The 21,053-nt window shown below is 35.1% G+C and overlaps 1 protein-coding gene across 1 annotated transcript in view; it reads left to right on the top strand.

Annotated features, from left to right (window-relative positions):
- The first annotated feature begins 2,779 nt into the window (after window positions 1–2,779).
- The window catches only part of LOC140803118 (probable U3 small nucleolar RNA-associated protein 11), a 92,793-nt gene continuing 74,519 nt past the window's right edge, over window positions 2,780–21,053 (top strand). Inside the window, exon 1 of the mRNA XM_073158817.1 lies at window positions 2,780–2,951. Within this exon, the coding sequence (XP_073014918.1) occupies window positions 2,896–2,951 (56 nt within the window). The 5' untranslated portion in view covers window positions 2,780–2,895. The remainder of the gene's footprint in view (window positions 2,952–21,053) is intronic.

The raw sequence follows: 21,053 nt of genomic DNA, 5'->3' as shown, positions 1-21,053 counted from the left end.
ATTGTTATATTATATAAAATAATAATATAATATTATAAATAATGAAAAAGATATAGTTACCGATATAGTGATATTTCATGCTTTTAAGTTCCCAAAAATACTCTGCCATTAGAGCAGTCAGATCCATCAAATTTCACTGCGAAGAACTACAATAATGTGTGTGATATTTTCATTGCCGAAATTCTTTTCCATAAAAATATAATAGAAAAAAGTGGGAAAATAGAGTGTTGTTTTGAATGTTTTATATATATATATATATAGAAAACTAACATTTAAAAATATGTTCTATTTAGATATATGTGTAATAAAAGAGTTACTTTGGAGAGAGTTCAAACAAGTTTTATGGTTTATGCATAAGTTTTTAGGTTTGCTACCTTTTGCTATGACAAACGAGCAAACTTGGGCCGCCACACATCGATTTGGTATTTAAAGAATTCGGTGGTGAACCCAAGTTGGTGATTTATTGTTAAATTTGATCGTGAATTATTTAGTTCTGGCAATATTGATAAGTTGTTTTTGATACTGGGTGAGAAAATTGAAGATAAGGCATTTCTAGATTTGATAAAAAGGTTGTTTGAAATTTGAATGTAAGATAGTCAACATTGAATTGGGTGGGGTTTGTTTAGGCAGGGGTCTGCCTCAAGAATCTGCCTTGAGTTCGATGTTGATCAATGTTTACTTTAATGGGTTTGATAAGGAAGTTCAAGAATTACTATTAAACACCAATAAAGAGATTCCTAAGTTCGTGGAAAATGATCTTGTATCGGCTGAAAGAGATTCAGACCATGTTTTTTTATAAGCCATTGAAGATTTATGTTGTCCGATTATTGGATGAGATATTGATTGTTACTTCAGGAACAAAGATTGATGGCTTTAGAATTGAAGACTAGAGTAGTTAAGTTATTAGAATGTGATTTGGATTTGAGAGTGGATAAACTTACAACTGTCATTCATAGCGCGGTTCACTACAAAAAACGGAAGGTGTAGCGACGGTTTTATTAAAACCGTCGCTGAAAAACCGTCGCTATATAGCGACGCTTTTTATTAAAACCGTCGCCTATTAAATTTAGCGACAATTTACTAACACCCGTCGCTATAATACCGACGGGTTTATTAAAACCGTCGCTATATTAGCGACGGTTTTTCGTCAACCGTCGCTAATATTACGAAAACTCCACAAACCGTCGCCCATGTGCGACGGTCTTGTATTCTACCGTCGCTATGTTAGCGACCGTTTTCAATCATCCGTCGCTTAATTTTAAAGACGACGGGTTTTATCCAAATAGTCAATATAGAGCGACAGTTTATATAAATCGTCGCTTAATTTGATAAGCAACAGTTTTCATAAAGCGACGGTTCAAGCTAAATATAGCGACGGATTCCACAAACCATCGCCCATGTACTACGGTCTTGTATTCTACCGTCTCTATGTTAGCGACCGTTTTCAATCAACTGTCGCTTAATTTTAAAGACGACGGGTTTTATCAAAACAGTCGCTATAGAGCGACAGTTTAAATAAATCTTCGCTTAATTTGATAAGCAACGGTTTTCATAAACCGTCGCTATATAGCGACGGTTCAAGCTAAATATAGAATATAGCGACGGGTTTTTAAAACCGTCGCTAATATTAACGACGGTTTTGTATAAACCATTGCTTAATATTACAACGGTTTCTTAAAACCGTCGCAAAAATAGCGACGGTCTTCTTCCAAAGAACCGTCGCTATAAGCGACGAGCGTTGAAAAACCGTCGCTTCTAGAATGCGACGCAGCCTCCGGTGACGGATCGCGAAACCGTCGCCTTACCCTTTTCATTATCTAAATAATAATTCCAAACTATAACAAAAGAATCATTAATATTTTCAATATCAATCTTCATAGTTTAATCTAAAAATTAAACTATAATCAAATAATTGCATGCACAATGATATTAGTATTGTTAAACATTAAGAGACCTGAAGTAATTAAATTTAATGTCATTATCTAATTTTTATGTAACAAAAATTAGCTCAAACAAATGATAAAATATTTTATTTTGTTTAATAAAAAATATCGCCAAAGCCTATTTTTATAAAATTTGTGATTCGTCTATAATTATCATATGCTAATAAATATTTCTTTATGTTTATAAACCAAATTAATCTTTTAAAATATGATTTCATCTCTAACAATTTCATAAATTTGAAATAATAAAATACTATCAAATTTAAGTAATTATTCTAGTTAATTATAAGAAAATCATATAAAAATTATTTCTAAATTTTTTAATATAATATCAAGATTTTGTTTTTTTTTTATTTCTGTGATATCATAATTTTGTGTGTTGTGTGTGTATTTGTATACTCAATCAGGAGTAGGTCTCTTTTGAGACGGTCTCACGAATTTTTATCTGTGAGACGGGTCAATCCTATCGATATTAACAATAAAAAATAATAATCTTAGCATAAAAAGTAATATTTTTCATTGAAGATCCAAATAAGAGATCCATCTCACAAAATACGATTCGTGATATCGTCTCACATAAGTTTTTACACTCAATCCGGAAGCCAATTTGCATGATTGAATTTTAGTTAATTTACAAGAATTTTTTTGCCACAATATAAATACTTTTCATCAAATCAAGATTCTCTGCATTGGTGTCTCCTTTAAACCCTAAACCTTCACTGCTTTCCACAGGCGAGTCTTCTGTGCTTAATAATAATTTTGAATTTGGTGTAAATACGAAAGAAATCCGTTGTTTTTTTTTTCTGTACCGATAATCTTCGCTGTTTCATGGTTAAATTATTTCAACTCAAGATTTTTGTTAGCCCTTTATGTTTTCTGTAGTGGTTTTTGCCTTTCTGAAGTGCGTAAATTGATTTTAAAGTTCTGTGAATTTTTTTTTGCTAGCATAAAGATGTCGTCTTTAAGGAATGCTATTCCAAGAAAAGCTCACAAGGAGCGCGCTCAGCCGTAAGTGTGATTATTTTTTGGGGCCATTAATTTCTTGATTGCTCGTTTTGAAATATTTTGACGTATATTTCTGGTTCACTCAATTGATGATTTATTGTGTGTATCAGCCATTTAAGAAGGAAATTTGGGCTGCATGAAAAACATAAAGATCATGTCATTCGTGCACGAGCCTATCACCAGAAGGAGCAGACTTTACTGGTAATTTCTACTACCCTGCGTCTTGTTGGTTTAGTTTGCATTTTATGAACGAAATTTGGCAAGTTCTTATTTTATGGTAAGTCGCTTCTGCGTGTTTATAACAGAAACTTAAGGAAAAAGCAGCATTGAGGAACCCAGATGAATTTTACTTCAAGATGGTTAAAACAAAAATTGTTGGCGGAGTCCATAAACCTGAGTAAGTTGGAAAATTTTATTTTTATGAGGTTATCTGTTCTCTTTTGAGGATATTTATTTGAGTGTAATTTGAATATTAGCTGTTGAATGTGGTCAAGCCCTTTTTCTGCTGATTCTTGATAGTTTTCATACCCATTTTTTAGAGTAGTCAATTTCATGTTATAACAGTTATGTCACCACCAAAGTTTATTATTTTCTCATTATTAGATATGGTCGCTTCGGATAGCTCAATTAATTTATTTCTTCAAAGTCATTTGATTCCCTTCTGCTTTAGAAAGAACGTCTAATATGTAATCTAGGTAATTAAGATAAAACTATCTGAAGGCCAATTTCAAAAGTTCAATGACCAAGTGTAAAGGCCCGAAATTCGTGCTTGAAAATTTGCGGAAAAATTAGAATTTTCTTTTTAAAATAATTAAATTGCCTCATTCATAAAATAGACCGATAAATAAAGGTTAATGTTCAAAATGGCATGCGGAAGAAATTAATGTTTGCAAAGTATCAATTTAAAATAATTCATCAACATATAAAAAACTGAGTTCGGAAATAATAAATGCTAAAAATGAGGTCCTCAGGTTCCACTACTGCCGACCCAAGCTAGCTCACTGGTCCCCGCCCTCGGCCCCGACCTCATCAGTACCTACAACAATCAAGTCTAGTGAGTCTAAAGACTCAGCATGCATATATAGTAAATAACAAGTAAATAAATAATAAAGTCGCATGCAAGTGAAAATATCCTGTAATGAGGTGTAACGTAAAATATCATTTCAATAGTAATTATAGTACGTGCATAACTGAACTGAAAATATCATGGTAAAAATGTTTGCTCCTTGGAGCCCTGTAATAAAATAACTTGTAATAGTTTTCTTGGTGAGATTATGGTCTACGCAAGTGGTTCCTGAACTGAACTGACCGATAACTTGCGACTGGGCCGGTAACTGACGAACGGGGGAAACTGACCGGTAACTGGCGACCGGGTGAAACTGACCGGTAACAGACGACCGGACCGGTAACTGACGACCGAGAACTGAACTGACCGGTAACTGGCGACCGGATGAAATAATAATCCCAGGATAGTAAAGTGACAACAAGCAATATCGCATAAATCTCAAAATGAATATTTTGCTCGTGATATAATTAAATAACATCATTAAATATGAACAATTTCGATCTTCTTGCATTAAAATCATGTACTTGCGATATTTAAAAATACCTATATGGCTTGATTGAAGAGTGAAAGAAGATATAAACATGCCTTGGTTTGTTTTGACAGAAAACAAACGAAATAACGACACGGCACGGCGGAGACGGAGTGCTCTTCACTTTCTCACTTTTTCTCTCTTAATTCTTTTAAACCAAGCATGCACCGTAATTATTATAATAGCGTAAAAATCGTAAACGTGATGCATGAACATTTAAAATATCATGATTTGTGCTCAGGAGGCTTCCAGGACCAAAAATCTCACCCCGGTTGTAAAATGACTATTTTGCCCCTGGAAACCCGAAAATTAGCGTTTCACCACTAGACTTCTACAATTGACCCGAATCTTACCAAACTCCTTAAAATGTCCCAAAACATTTTTAAAAGTGTTCTTATACGTAAACCCGAGCCCATACTATAACTTAATCGATTCGTTTTTTTTTTAACTTGGACGGGGTCCAGGTTTTAATCCGAATCGACTCGAAACGCAACTAAATCTTTTCCAACTTTTTAACCCACCTTAAAAACTTTAAAAAGATCCTAAAATTATCACCTCATCCTCATAAACCCACGGCTGGAACTCCAGCACATCATTTGACACTAATCTCTATCCACAAGCCACGTCTACCCTTTGCTCACCTCTCCAAATTCATGCCAACCCTCCTCCACCGAACCAGCCCTCAACCAATCACCTCTCGACTAATCTAAGATCTCTCCTGGACGCAAACAACCCACGCAAACACCCCCATGTACCAACCCTTTCACTCATGATCGCCCCACACTAAAATGAGCCACCCACGGTTTATGCTCCTTCCCGTGATTGAACCATACCAGGGTGTACCAGAAGCCTTCAGACCTTCCCACAGCCACGGTTCAGACCCCATGTAACCTGGTTCAGACCTCGGATCGGTCTTCAAGCCATCGACTCCACCACTACCTCCATATATGCACTAACCGAGCCTCCCTCCCAGAAATCCCTCTACTCGACCACTTCTTAGCAGCATTAAACCACTCAACTAAACCCCAATCCAAACATCTCGACACACCAGAAACTCTTAACCACACAAGGATCGCAGCCCTTTGCACCGAATTCAGAAAAACGTGAGTTTCAAAGTATGGAATGCAAAGATACATGCAAAAACCAAAACCAACCATACTCACATAACAGAATGTATCTATCGTGTATGATGCATAAATAAAATGGTACAAATGCGTGCCTTGATGTTATATACGCGAGGGGATCGAAGAACGATTGCCGGAGATATTTTTTTCTTCAAGAAATGATCTTGGCCGATGGAACCTTCAGCAGAAAATGGTGAAACCGATGGAGAATAATGATGAACAAGTGGGTGTTGGCTTGTGGGGGGAAATGTAGGGTTAGGTTTAGGTTAAAGAATGGTTTATTGTTAATTAAATAGTAGTCAAATGGCTAATGGGCCCTAAATTGTTTAATTAAAAGCTTAAAAGAGTTTTAAGCCCAACGAGCTTAAAATTTGGCCCATTATATACAAATACAATCTCGAAAAATATTTCGTGTTGAAATGATTTTGAAAATATTAGCCGAACCATTAAAAAGTCTCCTGATTCGATAAAATTTGCGTATCGTTAAAAATTAAAATTATGCGAGTAAAAATACCCAAATTTCCCATTTTCGAACAATACACTTAAAAATGCTTTAAATTAATTTACAAAAATAAATCGTGAAATAAAATAGTTTTTCCTGAAAATTCTCCGATTTCCGATCATCGTTCGAACGTGAAATGCATCTAGAAATCCTAATGCATGAATTTCATGAATTAAATCTTATCATGCATGAATTATGTATAAAATGCATAAAATAATTAAATACAAATTAATGAAATAAACATGCATTTTATGCTTTAAAAGAATTTAATAAAATACCAAATAAATTTAATAATTTGCATCATGTGGTTCACATGGACTTTTCGGTTTTCGAGACGTTACAATCTTCCCCCCTTAGATTGAATTTTGTCCCCGAAATTCGCTTATCCTTTATAATCAATCATGTTTGAAAGGCCTTAAATTGAATTTCGTACCCGAAATTCCGTCCTTATGTGTAAAGGCCCGGAAATTCATGTTTGAAAATTTGTGGAAAAATAAAATTTTCTTTTTTTAAAATAATTAAAACGTCTCAATCATAAGTTAAACTGATAAAAATGTTTGATATTCAAAATAGCAGCGGAAGAAATCTAAGGTTTGTAAAATAATGACTTAAAAATAATTCAGCAACATAAAAGACTTGGTTTGAATTAAAAATAATAAATGCTGAAAAATGAGGCCCTCGGGTTCCACTACTGCCGACCCAAGCTAAATCACTGGTCCCCGCCCTCGGTCCATACATCATCAGTACCTACAACAATCAAGTCTAGTGAGTCTAAAGACTCAGCATGCATATATCGTAAATAACGAGTAAATAATATAGTAAAATTTGCATGAGATAAAAATATCATGTCATGAGGCATAATGTGAGAATAACTTGTCATGAGCAATTATAATACGTGCATAACTGAACTGTAAATCATAGTGAAAATGTTTGCTCCTTGGAGCCTTGTCATGAAATAACTTGTAATAATTTTCTGGTGAGATTATGGTCTACGCATGTGGTCCCTGAACTGAACTGACCGGTAACTGGCGACCGGGCCTATAACTGGCGACAGGACTTAGTAATGTACGTCTGATCAGACCACTGCCACAGTACTGGGTGAACAATTGAACTGACCGGTAACTGGCGACCGGGCCTGTAACTGGCGACAAGACTTAGTAATGCTCTCATAACCAGGAACTGACAACCGGATCGGTAACTGGCGAAAGGATTTAATCATGATAGTAAAGTGACCACAAGCAATATCCCATAAATCTCAAATTTTGAATATTTTTTCACGTAATATAATTAACCAACATAATTAAATATGAACAATTTCGATTTTCTTGCATTAAAATCATGTACTTGCGATGTTTAAAAATATCTATATGGCTTGATTGAAGAGTGAAAGAAGATATAAACATGCCTTGGTTTGTTTTGACCGAAAACAAACGAAATAACGACGTGGCGCGGCGGAGACGGAGTGCTCTTCACTTTCTCAGCTAATTCCTTTAAATTAAGCATGCACCATAATAATTATAATAGCGTAAAAAAATCGTAAACGTGATGCATGACATTTAAAAATATTATGATTTGTGCTCAGGGCGCTGCTAAGACTAAAATCTCACCCGGGTGCAAAATGACCATTTTGCCCCTGAAAATCTAAAAATTATCGTTTCAACTCTGGACCTCTAAAATTGACCCGAAGCTTACTTAACTCCTTAAAATATCCCAAAAACATTTTTAATAGTACTCTTAGACGTGAACTCGAGCTCAAACTCAAACTTAACCGACTCGTTTTAAAACATGGACCGGAGTCCCGGTTTTAATCTGAATCGACCCGAAACACATCCAAAATTTTCCCAAATTTCTACAATATTTAGAAATACTTAAAAGTCCTAAAATAATGACATTGGACCCCCCCCCCCCCCCAAATTCACTATTGAAAATTTCAGAACTTGGCAAAAAAATTTCGGTCCGATCCTTTTACACCACTTCATGTACAATTAACTCTTAACAGCGCACACCTCACGCTTAACCAATTTTTTTCCAGCCATGCTCCAACTTATTACGGAGCTCGATCAGATCCTAAGGAGTGCCCCTGAACCAAGCCACAGCCCCAAGCATCCTACGCACCACACTCTCTCGCTAAGACTCGAAGCACTACTCTCGCGTCCCACCTCTCAACCCAATCCTACGGTTCTATCACAAGGCCAACGGCGTGGGGCTCGTTCTAGGTCACGGCTCAGACCCACCAGGGGCTGAACCATGGCTTTGAACAGACCCTCGTGCCCCCAGGCAACCCGAACTCCCGATCCACTTTAAACCACACCCATCTACCGATCCACCGAGCGTCCCTCTCCAATCGTGTAAGCTTTGGTTCTAGCTAACCAACCCTTCTTCACTACCTCTGCAGTCCCTCGAGACCCTCATCAGCAGCCCCCTTTTCACAAAGAAATAAAGCGTGAGATGCTAGGAAAGATTACATGCAGAAACCAAACAAAACAACCCTGTAGGTTTGATCCGATATTTCTGAACAACAGTATACGTATATGTACACACATAACAGCATAAATACACGTTAATGATGCAGAAATGAAGGTAAAATTCTTGCCTTATAGATGATTGAAGAACAAGGATAAGCCAAAATCGGTAGGGCCTCTTGTTGAGAATAATGAAACCGATGGGAATAATGAATTCTGAGAGGGTGTCGGCTGGTTGGGGAGTAGAAGACTAGGTTTAGGGTTAAATGGGTGATTAGGGGTCTAATTATATAGATAGATTATTAGTTAATGGGCCTAACTTGTTTAATTAAAGATTAAAAGATAACTAAGCCCTATAGACTCAAAAGTAGGCCCATTAAGCCCAAATACACTCCCGAAAATATATCGAGTTGAAAAGATTTTGAAAATATTAGCCGAACCCTTTAAAAGTCCCCCGATTTGATAAAATTTACGTACCAAAATTCTCCGGTCTCTGTTCCTCTTTCGGTCGTGAAATGCACCTAGAAACTCTAATGCGTGAACTTTTAAAATTTCATGAATTAAATCTTATCAAGCATGAATTATGCCTAAAATGCATAAATGTAATTAAACATAAATTAATGAAATAAACATGCGTTTAATGCTTTAAAACAATTAAATAAAATACCAAAGAAGTTTAATAACTTGCACGCATGCCAACTTTTTAAATTATATCTACTAACATGCTAAATTACCACTTCTTAAATAAAATAAGTCTTTATTAACTTATCTCAATACTCCATCTCCAGTCCGACCTCACTTATTTAACTGAAAAGCCAACAATTAAACTACTGCGCAAAATAAATAAATTTAAAGAAAAGAATTTAAATACTCATACAATAAAAATCATTTTAATTTTAAATACTAGAATTATGCTTGGCTTATACGCTGTCAAATTTACGGGTTCTACAATCCTTTCCCCCTTAAAAGAAATTTCGTCCTCGAAATTCGCTTATCCTCGATAAACAAAAGTTTAGACTCTTAATTCTAGTATCCCAATAATCCACGCTTCTGTTGCGCTACTCTGATAAAATAAGTGTTAACTCGTCCTTACGTCTCCCCAATCCAAATTAAATTTGCCTACCAAAATTCTCGTTTGCGGATCGCGACTTAAAACGATCCATGGTGACCTAGTTCTATTTTTCAATAACCTCGAATTTTGACTTATCTCGCCATTCCTCCTTCTAGAAATGGATGTCCAAACTTATCGCACCTTACTTTTCTTATACTATACTCGTAATATTCATCGACCTATTATAATATCATTTATGCAGTTCGAATTAAGAAAACTTTGTACCAAAATTTACTGATCGACTTCTATTCTCAGTAGGATGCTTAAAGGTTAAACCTTATTTCATCCTCAGAGTAGTATTAGCCTAGAATCTTTGAATCGAATATTTATATTACGACACCAAACTTACGTAATTTATTATTTACAAGTGCATCCCGGATGTGAAATGGTTGTAAATCTTAAACCTCGAATAACGTTAATCCATAAGAGCTCAATTATACAACATCGACCTATTACCTTAATAATAACACTTCTAGCATCAATTACCTGCTCAAACTATTCTCTTTCCAATTACAATATAGTTGAGTCCTAGAACTCTGGACTTTCTCATTGGAACAAGTGTCGCATTCTTATGTGTCCTAAATGCTTAATTAATACTAGCTTATAAAGTTTAATAAGTTCTCCTATGATAATGATGGGCTAGTTCTAATAAATCAACTTCACTTATAACCCATAAATTCTAGAATCCCCATATCAAGCTTTTAAATTTCTTACTTGATAAAAAAAATATTAATATTCATCAATTGATAACTTATATTGAACACAACTAATTCCCTTTTGTTTTTATTTTACCCAAAATTTCCGTATGAACAAATATCCCAAGAATTTGAAATTCAAACTTACCTAATCCAAATAGCTTTGAATAAAATAATTCCAATACACATATCCGTTTAGTCTCAAGTTTGTTAATGACTTCCAAAATTTCTCAAGACAAGGTGTCTACTTCACCTCTTACGTGCGTCTACCAATTAAACTAACCATCATCGTACCCAACTTTCCTAAAAAATTTAAATTCTCACAAGGTATAATCTTAACTGTTAAGATCATGACTAAAACTTGTGACACATCAAACTTATGTTCTCAAAAATTTACTAACTCAACGTTTATCCTTATAACTTAACTAACCGATCAAATTTTCCTTAAATCGTCGTCCCTGTAAATTCTTAATTTTCCACAACATAATTTTACTAACGCTTAAATTTTCACGCCTAAGATTGATTCATCCTACGATGTCCTTGGTTACCATTCATTATAACATTATAACCCAAATATCTAAATATTCTACATTTTCTTCGAGCATAAATAACCGAAAATTCCTATCATTTAAACCGTTCAATTCTCACTTACTACTAAATAAGTTCTCATGTTTCTTAAAATTGTAGAATTAATTCTTACTTTCCTCGAATATCATCCAATTTTTTCCTAAATCTCGAAATTCCACAATTACCCATTAGTTCTCAGTATTCCCAATTTCATTTTTATAGATTTCCCGCATCATAAGGTTCAATAGCCTTAAGTTTATTAAACCCAAAATTAATTCCCATAACACGTCTTACATTCCTATAAATACTTAAAATTCCAATTCCTCAAAAGTTCGCATTTAATCCTTAAAATTTTGAAACTTGCAATCTGACCCTTACAGTTCTCCAAATTTACATTTTGGCCCTACAACTCTTCGAAATTTGCATCATTGTCCCCATAAAATTTTCCATCTTTACCTCATTAAACTTTTAAATTCTTGAACTCAAAATTTAAATCCCAAAATTTGGTAAATTCAAAAATAGTCCCTTAGAATTTTTTGTTTTGCACTTAGGTCCTCAAATTATTAGTTATTACAATTAGGTCCCTAAAATTCTCAATTCATGCAATTCCATCCTTAAATCTAACTAGGTAGAGCACGTATCCTAAATAAATTCTATGTTTTATACTTCCAAATCTCGTCGTAGTCTTCGAATTATTAATCTTTACATGGGATCCTCAAAAATTTAATTCAACCAGCAACCACGAACCATCATTAATTTTTTTTTACAAATTCTACAAGTCCCGAAAACATTCATAATTTTAAGTTTAACTTATGGCCCATAAGTAGAACATCAGTACTACTAACCCAAAAATTAATATAGTCAAATAATTTACGACCTCTCCTAATGCCCAATAGTGAAATTCTTATTCATGTCCGGTGGGGGTGGAGGTGCATTTTCCTCCTGCCTCTGATGCTCACCGTCCTCCTGGCGAGGCTCATCATCTCTCACGCGCTCAAGAATGCATCTAGAAGGCATACCGTTCCATACATATAACCCATACGTAACCAACATGCATAATTCCCTTATTTCTTTTAAATTTAAATAAATACTGCATAATCATAATTTTGACATAAAACATTTCATGGAAACATGCTGTTAAAATATTTCATCCTGTAAACGAAATGCGTAAAAGTAAAACTTACAGACCGAAGACGTGACTTCGTGAGCTTCTCGAGGTCAGTAGTAGTACAACCCTTTACAAGAACATATGCTCTCATACCAACTGTAAAGGCTCGGAAATTCATGTTTGAAAATTTGTGGAAAAATTAAAATTTTCTTTTTTTTAAATAATTAAAATGTCTCAATCATAAGTTAAACTGATAAAAAATGTTTGATATTCAAAATAGCAGTGGAAGAAATCTAATGTTTGTAAAATAATGACTTAAAAATAATTCAGCAACATAAAAGACTTGGTTTGAATTAAAAATAATAAATGCTGAAAAATGAGGTCCTTGGGTTCCACTACTGCCAACCCAAGCTAACTCGCTGGTCCCCGTCCTCGGTCCATACATCATCAGTACCTACAACAATCAAGTCTAGTGAGTCTAAAGACTCAGCATGCATATATCGTAAATAACGAGTAAATAATATAGTAAAATTTGCATGAGATAAAAAATATCATGTCATGAGGCATAATGTGAGAATAAATTGTCATGAGCAATTATAATACGTGCATAACTGAACTGAAAATCATAGTGAAAATGTTTGCTCCTTGGAGCCCTGTCATGAAATAACTTGTAATAATTTTCTGGTGAGATTATGGTCTACGCATGTGGTCCCTGAACTGAACTGACTGTAACTGGCGACCGGGCCTGTAACTGGCGACATGACTTAGTAATGTACGTCTGATCAGACCACTGCCACAGTACTGGATGAAACAACTGAACTGATCGGTAACTGGCGACCGGGCCTGTAACTGGCGACAGGACTTAGTAATGCTCTCATAACCGCTAAATGACGACCGGACCGGTAACTGACGACCGGATTTAATCATGATAGTAAAGTGACAACAAGCAATATCGCATAAATCTCAAAATTTGAATATTTTTGCACGTAATATAATTTACCAAAATAATTAAACATGAACAATTTCGATTTTCTTACATTAAAATCATGTACTTGCGATATTTAAAAATATCTATATGGCTTGATTGAAGAGTGAAAGAAGATATAAACATGCCTTGGTTTGTTTTGACCGAAAACAAACGAAATAACGACGTGGCGCGGCGGAGACGGAGTGCTCTTCACTTTCTCACTTAATTCCTTTAAATTAAGCATGCACCATAATTATTATAATAGCGTAAAAAAATCGTAAACGTGATGCATGAACATTTAAAAATATTATGATTTGTGCTCAGGGCACTGCTAAGACTAAAATCTCACCCCGGGTGCAAAATGACCATTTTGCCCCTGAAAATCCAAAAATTATCGTTTCAACCCTGGACCTCTAAAATTGACCTGAAGCTTACAAAACTCCTTAAAATATCCCAAAACATTTTCAATAGTACTCCTAGACGTAAACTCGAGATCAAACTCAAACTTAACCGACTCGTTTTAAAACTTGGACCGGAGTCCCGGTTTTAATCCGTATCGACCCGAAACACATCCATTAAAAGTCCTAAAATAATGACATTGGACCCCCCCCCCCCCCCCCCCCAAAATTCACTACTGAAAATTTCAGAACTTGGCAAAAAAATTTCGGTCCTATCCTTTTACACCACTTCATGCACAATTAACTCTGAACAGCTCACACCTCACGCTTAACCAATTTTTTTCCAGCCATGCTCCCACCTATTACGGAGCTCGATCAGATCCTAAGTAGTGCCCCTGAACCAAGCCACAGCCCCATGCAGCCTACGCGCACCACACTCTCTCGCTAAGACTCGAAGCACTACTCTCGCGTCCCACCTCTCAACCCGATCCTACGGTTCTATCACAAGGCCAGCGGCGTGGGGCTCGTTCTAGGTCACGGCTCATACCCACCAGGGGCTGAACCATGGCTTTGAACAGACCCTCGTGCCCCCAGGCAACCCGAACTCCCGATCCACTTTAAACCACGCCCATCTACCGATCCACCGAGCGTCCCTCTCCAATCGTGTAAGCTTTGGTTCTAGCCTAACCAACCCTTCTTCACTACCTCTGCAGTCCCTCGAGACCCTCATCAGCAGCCCCCTTTCACAAAGAAATAAAGCGTGAGATGCTAGGAAAGATTACATGCAGAAACCAAACAAAACAACCCTGTAGGTTTGATCCGATATTTCCGAACAACATTATACGTATATGTACACACATAAAAGCATAAATACACGTGAATGATGCAGAAATGAAGGTAAAATGCTTGCCTTATAGATGATTGAAGAACAAGGATAAGCCAAAACCGGTAGGGCCTCTTGTTGAGAATAATGAAACCGATGGGAATAATGAATTCTGAGAGGGTGTCGGCTGGTTGGGGAGTAGAAGACTAGGTTTAGGGTTAAATGGGTGATTAGGGGTCTAATTATATAGATAGATTATTAGTTAATGGGCCTAACTTGTTTAATTAAAGATTAAAAGATAACTAAGCCCTATAGACTCAAAAGTAGGCCCATTAAGCCCAAATCCACTCCCGAAAATATATCGAGTTGAAAATATTTTGAAAATATTACCCAAACCCTTTAAAAGTCCCCCGATTTGATAAAATTTACGTACCGATAAAAATAAAAATCTTGCGGGTAAAAATACCCAAAAATTCTCATTTTTGAAAAATACCCTTAAAAACACCTTTTATTAATTAATAAAAATTAATCCTGTAATAAAATAATTTTCCTAAAAATTCTCCGGTCTCTGTTCCTCGTTCGGTCGTGAAATGCACCTAGAAACTCTAATGCGTGAACTTTAAAAATTTCATTAATTTAATCTTATCAAGCATGAATTATGCCTAAAATGTATAAAAGTAATTAAACATAAATTAATGAAATAAACATGCATTTAATGCTTTAAAACAATTAAATAAAATACCAAAGAAGTTTAATAACTTGCACGCATGCCAACTTTTTAAATTATATCTACTAACATTCTAAATTACCACTTCTTAAATAAAATAAGTCTTTATTAACTTATCTCAATACTCCATCTCTAGTCCGACCTCACCTATTTAACTGAAAAGACAACAATTAAACTACTGCGCAAAATAAATAAATTTAAAGAAAATAATTTAAATACTCATACAATAAAAATCATTTTAATTTTAAATACTAGAATTATGCATGGCTTATACGCAGTCCAATTTACGGGTTCTACAATATGTCTCCTCAATCCTAATTATATTGCCTATTGAATCCTTGATTGCGAATTGCAACTTTAAACGACTTATGGTGACTTAGTTTTATTTTACTATGTCCTCGAATTTCTGACTTTCTCGAAATTTCTCATACTAGAAATGGATATCCCAACTTATCGCACTTTACTTTTCTTATACAACACCCATAATGTCCATCGTCCTATTACACTGGTATTTAGACAGTTCAACTTAGGAAACCTTAGCCTCAAAATTTACTGACCGACTTCTATCCTCGGTGATACAGTTAAAATTTAAACTTTATCTCAACCCCATAACAAAATTAGCCTAAGATACTTGAATCGAATATTTATCTTACGGCACCAAACTTACATAACTTAATTATTTACAAGTACACCCCAAATATTAAATTATTGAAAATCTTAAATTCGAGTACTGATAATCCATAAAACCCAAAATATACAATCTCGATCTTCTACCTTAATAATAAAACCATTCTAGTATCAAATACATTCTTAAACTATTCTCTTTCCAGTTACAATATAGTCGAGGCCTAAGACTCGGGATTTTCCTCATTGAACAAATGTCGCATTCTTAAGTATCATCATTGCTTAATTAAATATTAGCGTATAAAACTTAATAAGTTATCTCATGGTAGCATTAGACTAACTTTAATAAATCAACTTCACTTATAACCCATAGAGTTCTAGAATCCCCATAACAAGCTTTTAGATTTCTTACTCGATAAAAATCTTAACATTCATTCATTGATAACTTATGTTGAACACAACTAATTTCCTTTTGTTTTAAATTCACCCGAAATTTCCGTATGAAAAAAATATCCCATAAATTTGAAATTCAAACTTACACAATCCAAGTAGTCTAAGATAACCTAATTCCAACACACATAATCCCTTATTCCCAAATTTCTTAATGACTTACAAAAATTCCTCAAGGTAAGGTGTCTACCTCAATTCTTATATGCGTCTATCAAGTAACCTACCTATCCATCATACCCGACTTTCTGAAAGATTTAACCCCAACAAAGATATAATTTTAACTCTTAAGATCACGATTAAAACTTATGATACGTCGAACTTAATTTCTCAAAATTTTGTTAACTCAATATCTACTCTTATAACTCAACTAACTAATCACTTACCTTAAATTGTCGTCACTTTAAATTCTTAATTTGTTACAACATTATTTCTCTAACGCTTAAATTTTCACGCCTAAGATTGATTAATCCTACAATGTCCTTGGTTACCATTCATTATAAAATTATAACCCAAATATCTAAATATTCTATATTTCCTTCAAGACTAAATAACCGAAAAGTCATATCCTCTAAACCTTCAATTCCCACTTACTACTAAATAAGTTCTCAAATTTCTTAAAATTTTAAAATTAATTCTTACTTTCCTCGAACATCATCCAATTTTTCCCTAAATCTCGAAATTCCACAATTACCCGTGAGTCCTCAGTATTCCCAATTTCATTTTATAGATTTCCCGTATCATAAGGTTCAATAGCCTTAAGTTTATTAAACCCAAAATTAATTCCCATAACACGTCTTACATTTCTTAAAATCCCAAGTGTTCCTCAAAAGTTCGCATTTACTCCTTAAAAATTTTGAAAATTGCAATCTGGCCCTTACAGTTCTCCAAATTTACATTTTGGCCCTACAACTCTTCGAAATTTGCATTATTGTCCCCATAAAATTTTCCATATTTCCCTCATTAAACTTTTAAATTCTCAAACTCAAAAATTAAATCCCAAAATTTGGTAAATTCGAAAATAGTCCCTTAGAATTTTTTTGTTTTGTACTTAGGTCCTCAAATTATTAGTTATCACAATCGAGTCCTTAAAATTCTTAATTAATGCAATTCAATCCTTAAATCCAACTAGATAGAGCATGCATCCTAAATAAATTCTCATAATTAATCTTACATTTTTATAGATACTTAAAATTCTCAAATTGTTCATTTATAATCTTAACGATTGTCGTAGTCTTCGAATCGCTATTGCTTATATGAAATCCTCAAAAATTCACTCGACTAGCAACCAACAACCATCAATAATTTCTTAGAAATTCTCCAAGTCCCAAAGGCATTCATAATTTTCAAGATTAACTTATGACCCATAAGGAGGACATCGGTACTGTTGACCAAAAATTAATATAGTCAAATCAATTTCAACTTCTCCTAAAGCCCAATATTTGGATTCTTAGATATTTCCAATTCCAAACATAACCAACATGCATAATTACATTATTTCTTTAAATTTAAATAAATACTGAATAATTAAAATCTGAACATAAAATATTTCATGAAAACATGCTGATAAAATATTTCATGCTTTAAATAAAAGGCGTAAATGTAAAACTTACAGACCGAAGACGTGACTTCATGAGTTTCTCGTGGTCAGTAGTAGTACAACCCTTTACAAGAACATAGGCTCTGATACCAACTGTAAAGGCCCAAAATTCGTGCTTGAAAATTTGCGGAAAAATTAGAATTTTCTTTTTTAAATAATTAAATTGCCTCATTCATAAAATAGACCGATAAATAAAGGTTAATGTTCAAAATGGCAGTGGAAGAAATTAATGTTCGCGAAGTATCAATTTAAAATAATTCATCAACAGATAAAAACTGAGTTCGGAAAATAATAAATGCTAAAAATGAGGTCCTCGGGTTCCACTACTGCCGACCCAAGCTAGCTCACTGGTCACCGCCCTCGGCCCCGACCTCATCATTACCTACAATAATCAAGTCTAGTGAGTCTAAAGACTCGGCATGCATATATCGTAAATAACAAGTAAATAAATAATAAAGTCGCATGCAAGTCAAAATATCCTGTAATGAGGTGTAACGTAAAATATCATTTCAATAGTAATTATAGTACGTGCATAACTGAACTGAAAATATCATGGTAAAAATGTTTGCTACTTGGAGCCCTGTAATAAAATAACTTGTAATAGTTTTCTTGGTGAGATTATGGTCAACGCAAGTGGTCCCTGAACTGAACTGACCGGTAACTGGCGACCGGGCAGGTAACTGACGACCGAGGGAAACTGACCGATAACTGGCGATCGGGTGAAACTAACCGGTAACTGACGACCGGACCAGTAACTGACGACCGGGAACTAAACTGACCGGTAACTGGCGACCGGATGAGATAATAATCCCAGGATAGTAAAGTGACCACAAGCAATATCGCATAAATCTCAAAATGAATATTTTGCTCGTGATATAATTAAATAACATCATTAAATATGAACAATTTCGATCATCCTGCATTAAAATCATGTACTTGCGATATTTAAAAATAACTACGTGGCTTGATTGAAGAGTGAAAGAAGATATAAACATGCCTTGGTTTGTTTTGACACAAAACAAACGAAATAACGACACGGCACGGCGGAGACGGAGTGCTCTTCACTTTCTCACTTTTTCTCTCTTAATTCCTTTAAACCAAGGATGCACCATAATTATTATAATAGCGTAAAAATCGTAAACGTGATGCATGAACATTTAAAATATCATGATTTGTGCTCAGGACGCTGCCAGGATAAAAAATCTCACCCCGGTTGCAAAATGACTATTTTGCCCCTGGAAACCCGAAAGTTAGCGTTTCACCCCTAGACTTCTACAATTGACCTGAATCTTACCAAACTCCTTAAAGTGTCCCAAAACATTTTTAAAAGTGTTCTTATACGTAAACTCGAGCCCATACTCTAAATTAATCGATTCGTTTTTTTTTTAAACTTGGACCGAGGTCCAGGTTTTAATCCGAATCGACTCGAAACGCAACTAAATCTTTTCCAACTTTTGAACCCACCTTAAAAACTTTAAAAAGATCCTAAAATTATCACCTCATCATCATAAACCCACGGCTGGAACTCCAGCACATCATTTGACACTAATCTCTCTCCACAAGCCACGTCTACCCTTTGCTCACCTCTGCAAATTCATGCCAACCCTCCTCCACCGAACCAGCCCTCAACCAATCACCTCTCGACTAATCTAAGCTCTCTCCTGGATGCAAACAGCCCACGCAAACACCCCCATGCACCAACCTTTTCACTCGTGATCGCCCCACACTAAAATGAGCCACCCACGGTTCATGCTCCTTCCCGTGATTGAACCATACCAGGGTGTACCAGCAGCCTTCAGACCTTCCACAGCCACGTTTCAGACCCCATGTAACCTGGTTCAGACCTCGGATCGGTCTTCAAGCCATCGACTCCACCCCGACCTCCATATATGAACTAACCGAGCCTCCCTCCCAGAAATCCCTCTACTCGACCACTCCTTAGCAGCGTTCAACCACTCAACTAAATCCCAAGCCAAACATCTCCACACACCAGAAACTCTTAACCACACAAGGATCGCAGCCCTTTGCACCGAATTCAGAAAAACGTGAGTTTCAAAGCATGGAATGCAAAGATACATGCAAAAACCAAAACCAACCATGCACATACTTGGATCGAGAGTTTCACAAAACAAATACTCACATAACAGAATATATATATCGTGTATGATGCATAAATAAAATGGTACAAATGCGTGCCTTGATGTTATAGACGCGAGGGGATCGAAGAGCGATTGCCGGAGATATTTTTTTCTTCAAGAAATGATCTTGGCCGATGGAACCTTCAGCAGAAAATGGTGAAACCGATGGAGAATAATGATGAACAAGTGGGTGTCGGCTGGTGGGGGGAAAGGTAGGGTTAGGTTTAGGTTAAAGAATGGTTTAGTGTTAATTAAATAGTAATCAAATGGCTAATGGGCCCTAAATTGTTTAATTAAAACCTTAAAAGAGTTTTAAGCCCAACGAGCTTAAAAGTTGGCCCATTAAATCCAAATACAATCTCCAAAAATATTTCGTGTTGAAATGATTTTGAAAATATTAGCCGAACCATTAAAAAGTCTCCCGATTCGATAAAATTTGCGTACCGTTAAAAATTAAAATTCTGCGGGTAAAAATACCCAAAATTTCCCATTTTCAAAAAATACACTTAAAAATGCTTTAAATTAATTTACAAAAAAATCGTGAAATAAAATAGTTTTTCCTGAAAATTATCCGGTCTCCGATCCTCGTTCGAACGTGAAATGCATCTAGAAATCCTAATGCATGAATTTCATGAATTAAATCTTATCATGCATGAATTATGTATAAAATGCATAAAAATAATTAAACACAAATTAATGAAATAAACATGCATTTTATGCTTTAAAAGAATTTAATAAAATACCAAATAAATTTAATAATTTGCATCATGTGGTTCACGTGGACTTTTCAGTTTTCGGAACGTTACACCAAGGGGAAATGAGACTGTATTCTCTGGAACTTCTGTTTGAATCACTTGAATTCCATGTTTACACTTGTGTGTCTGCAAATGACAGATTTGTTTTTCATCCAAGACAGTGATTTGGTGGTAATGTACTGGTCACACAAAGTATTAATGCATAAAATGGTGCAGGGCAAATATTGCTCAGTAGTATAGCATTTTGAGCTTAGTAGATATTTTTGTGTTTCATGAAGTATGTTGGTTGGCTGTTGATTCTCTTTCTAGGAAGGAGGCAAGAGTAGTACGTAAAAAAGTTTCAGAACAAGGGAACCCATCAGCTTTTAAAGACTTGCCTAAAGTTATTTTGAGGTACTAAAAGCTATTTTTTTTAGTCAATTGCCTCCTACGAATTGGATTGCCAGATTGATAACCTGTTTC

Source organism: Primulina eburnea, chromosome 10, assembly GCF_022965805.1.
Source record: "Primulina eburnea isolate SZY01 chromosome 10, ASM2296580v1, whole genome shotgun sequence".
Taxonomy (NCBI): domain Eukaryota; kingdom Viridiplantae; phylum Streptophyta; class Magnoliopsida; order Lamiales; family Gesneriaceae; genus Primulina; species Primulina eburnea.
This window is presented reverse-complemented; position numbering and strand designations above follow the sequence as displayed.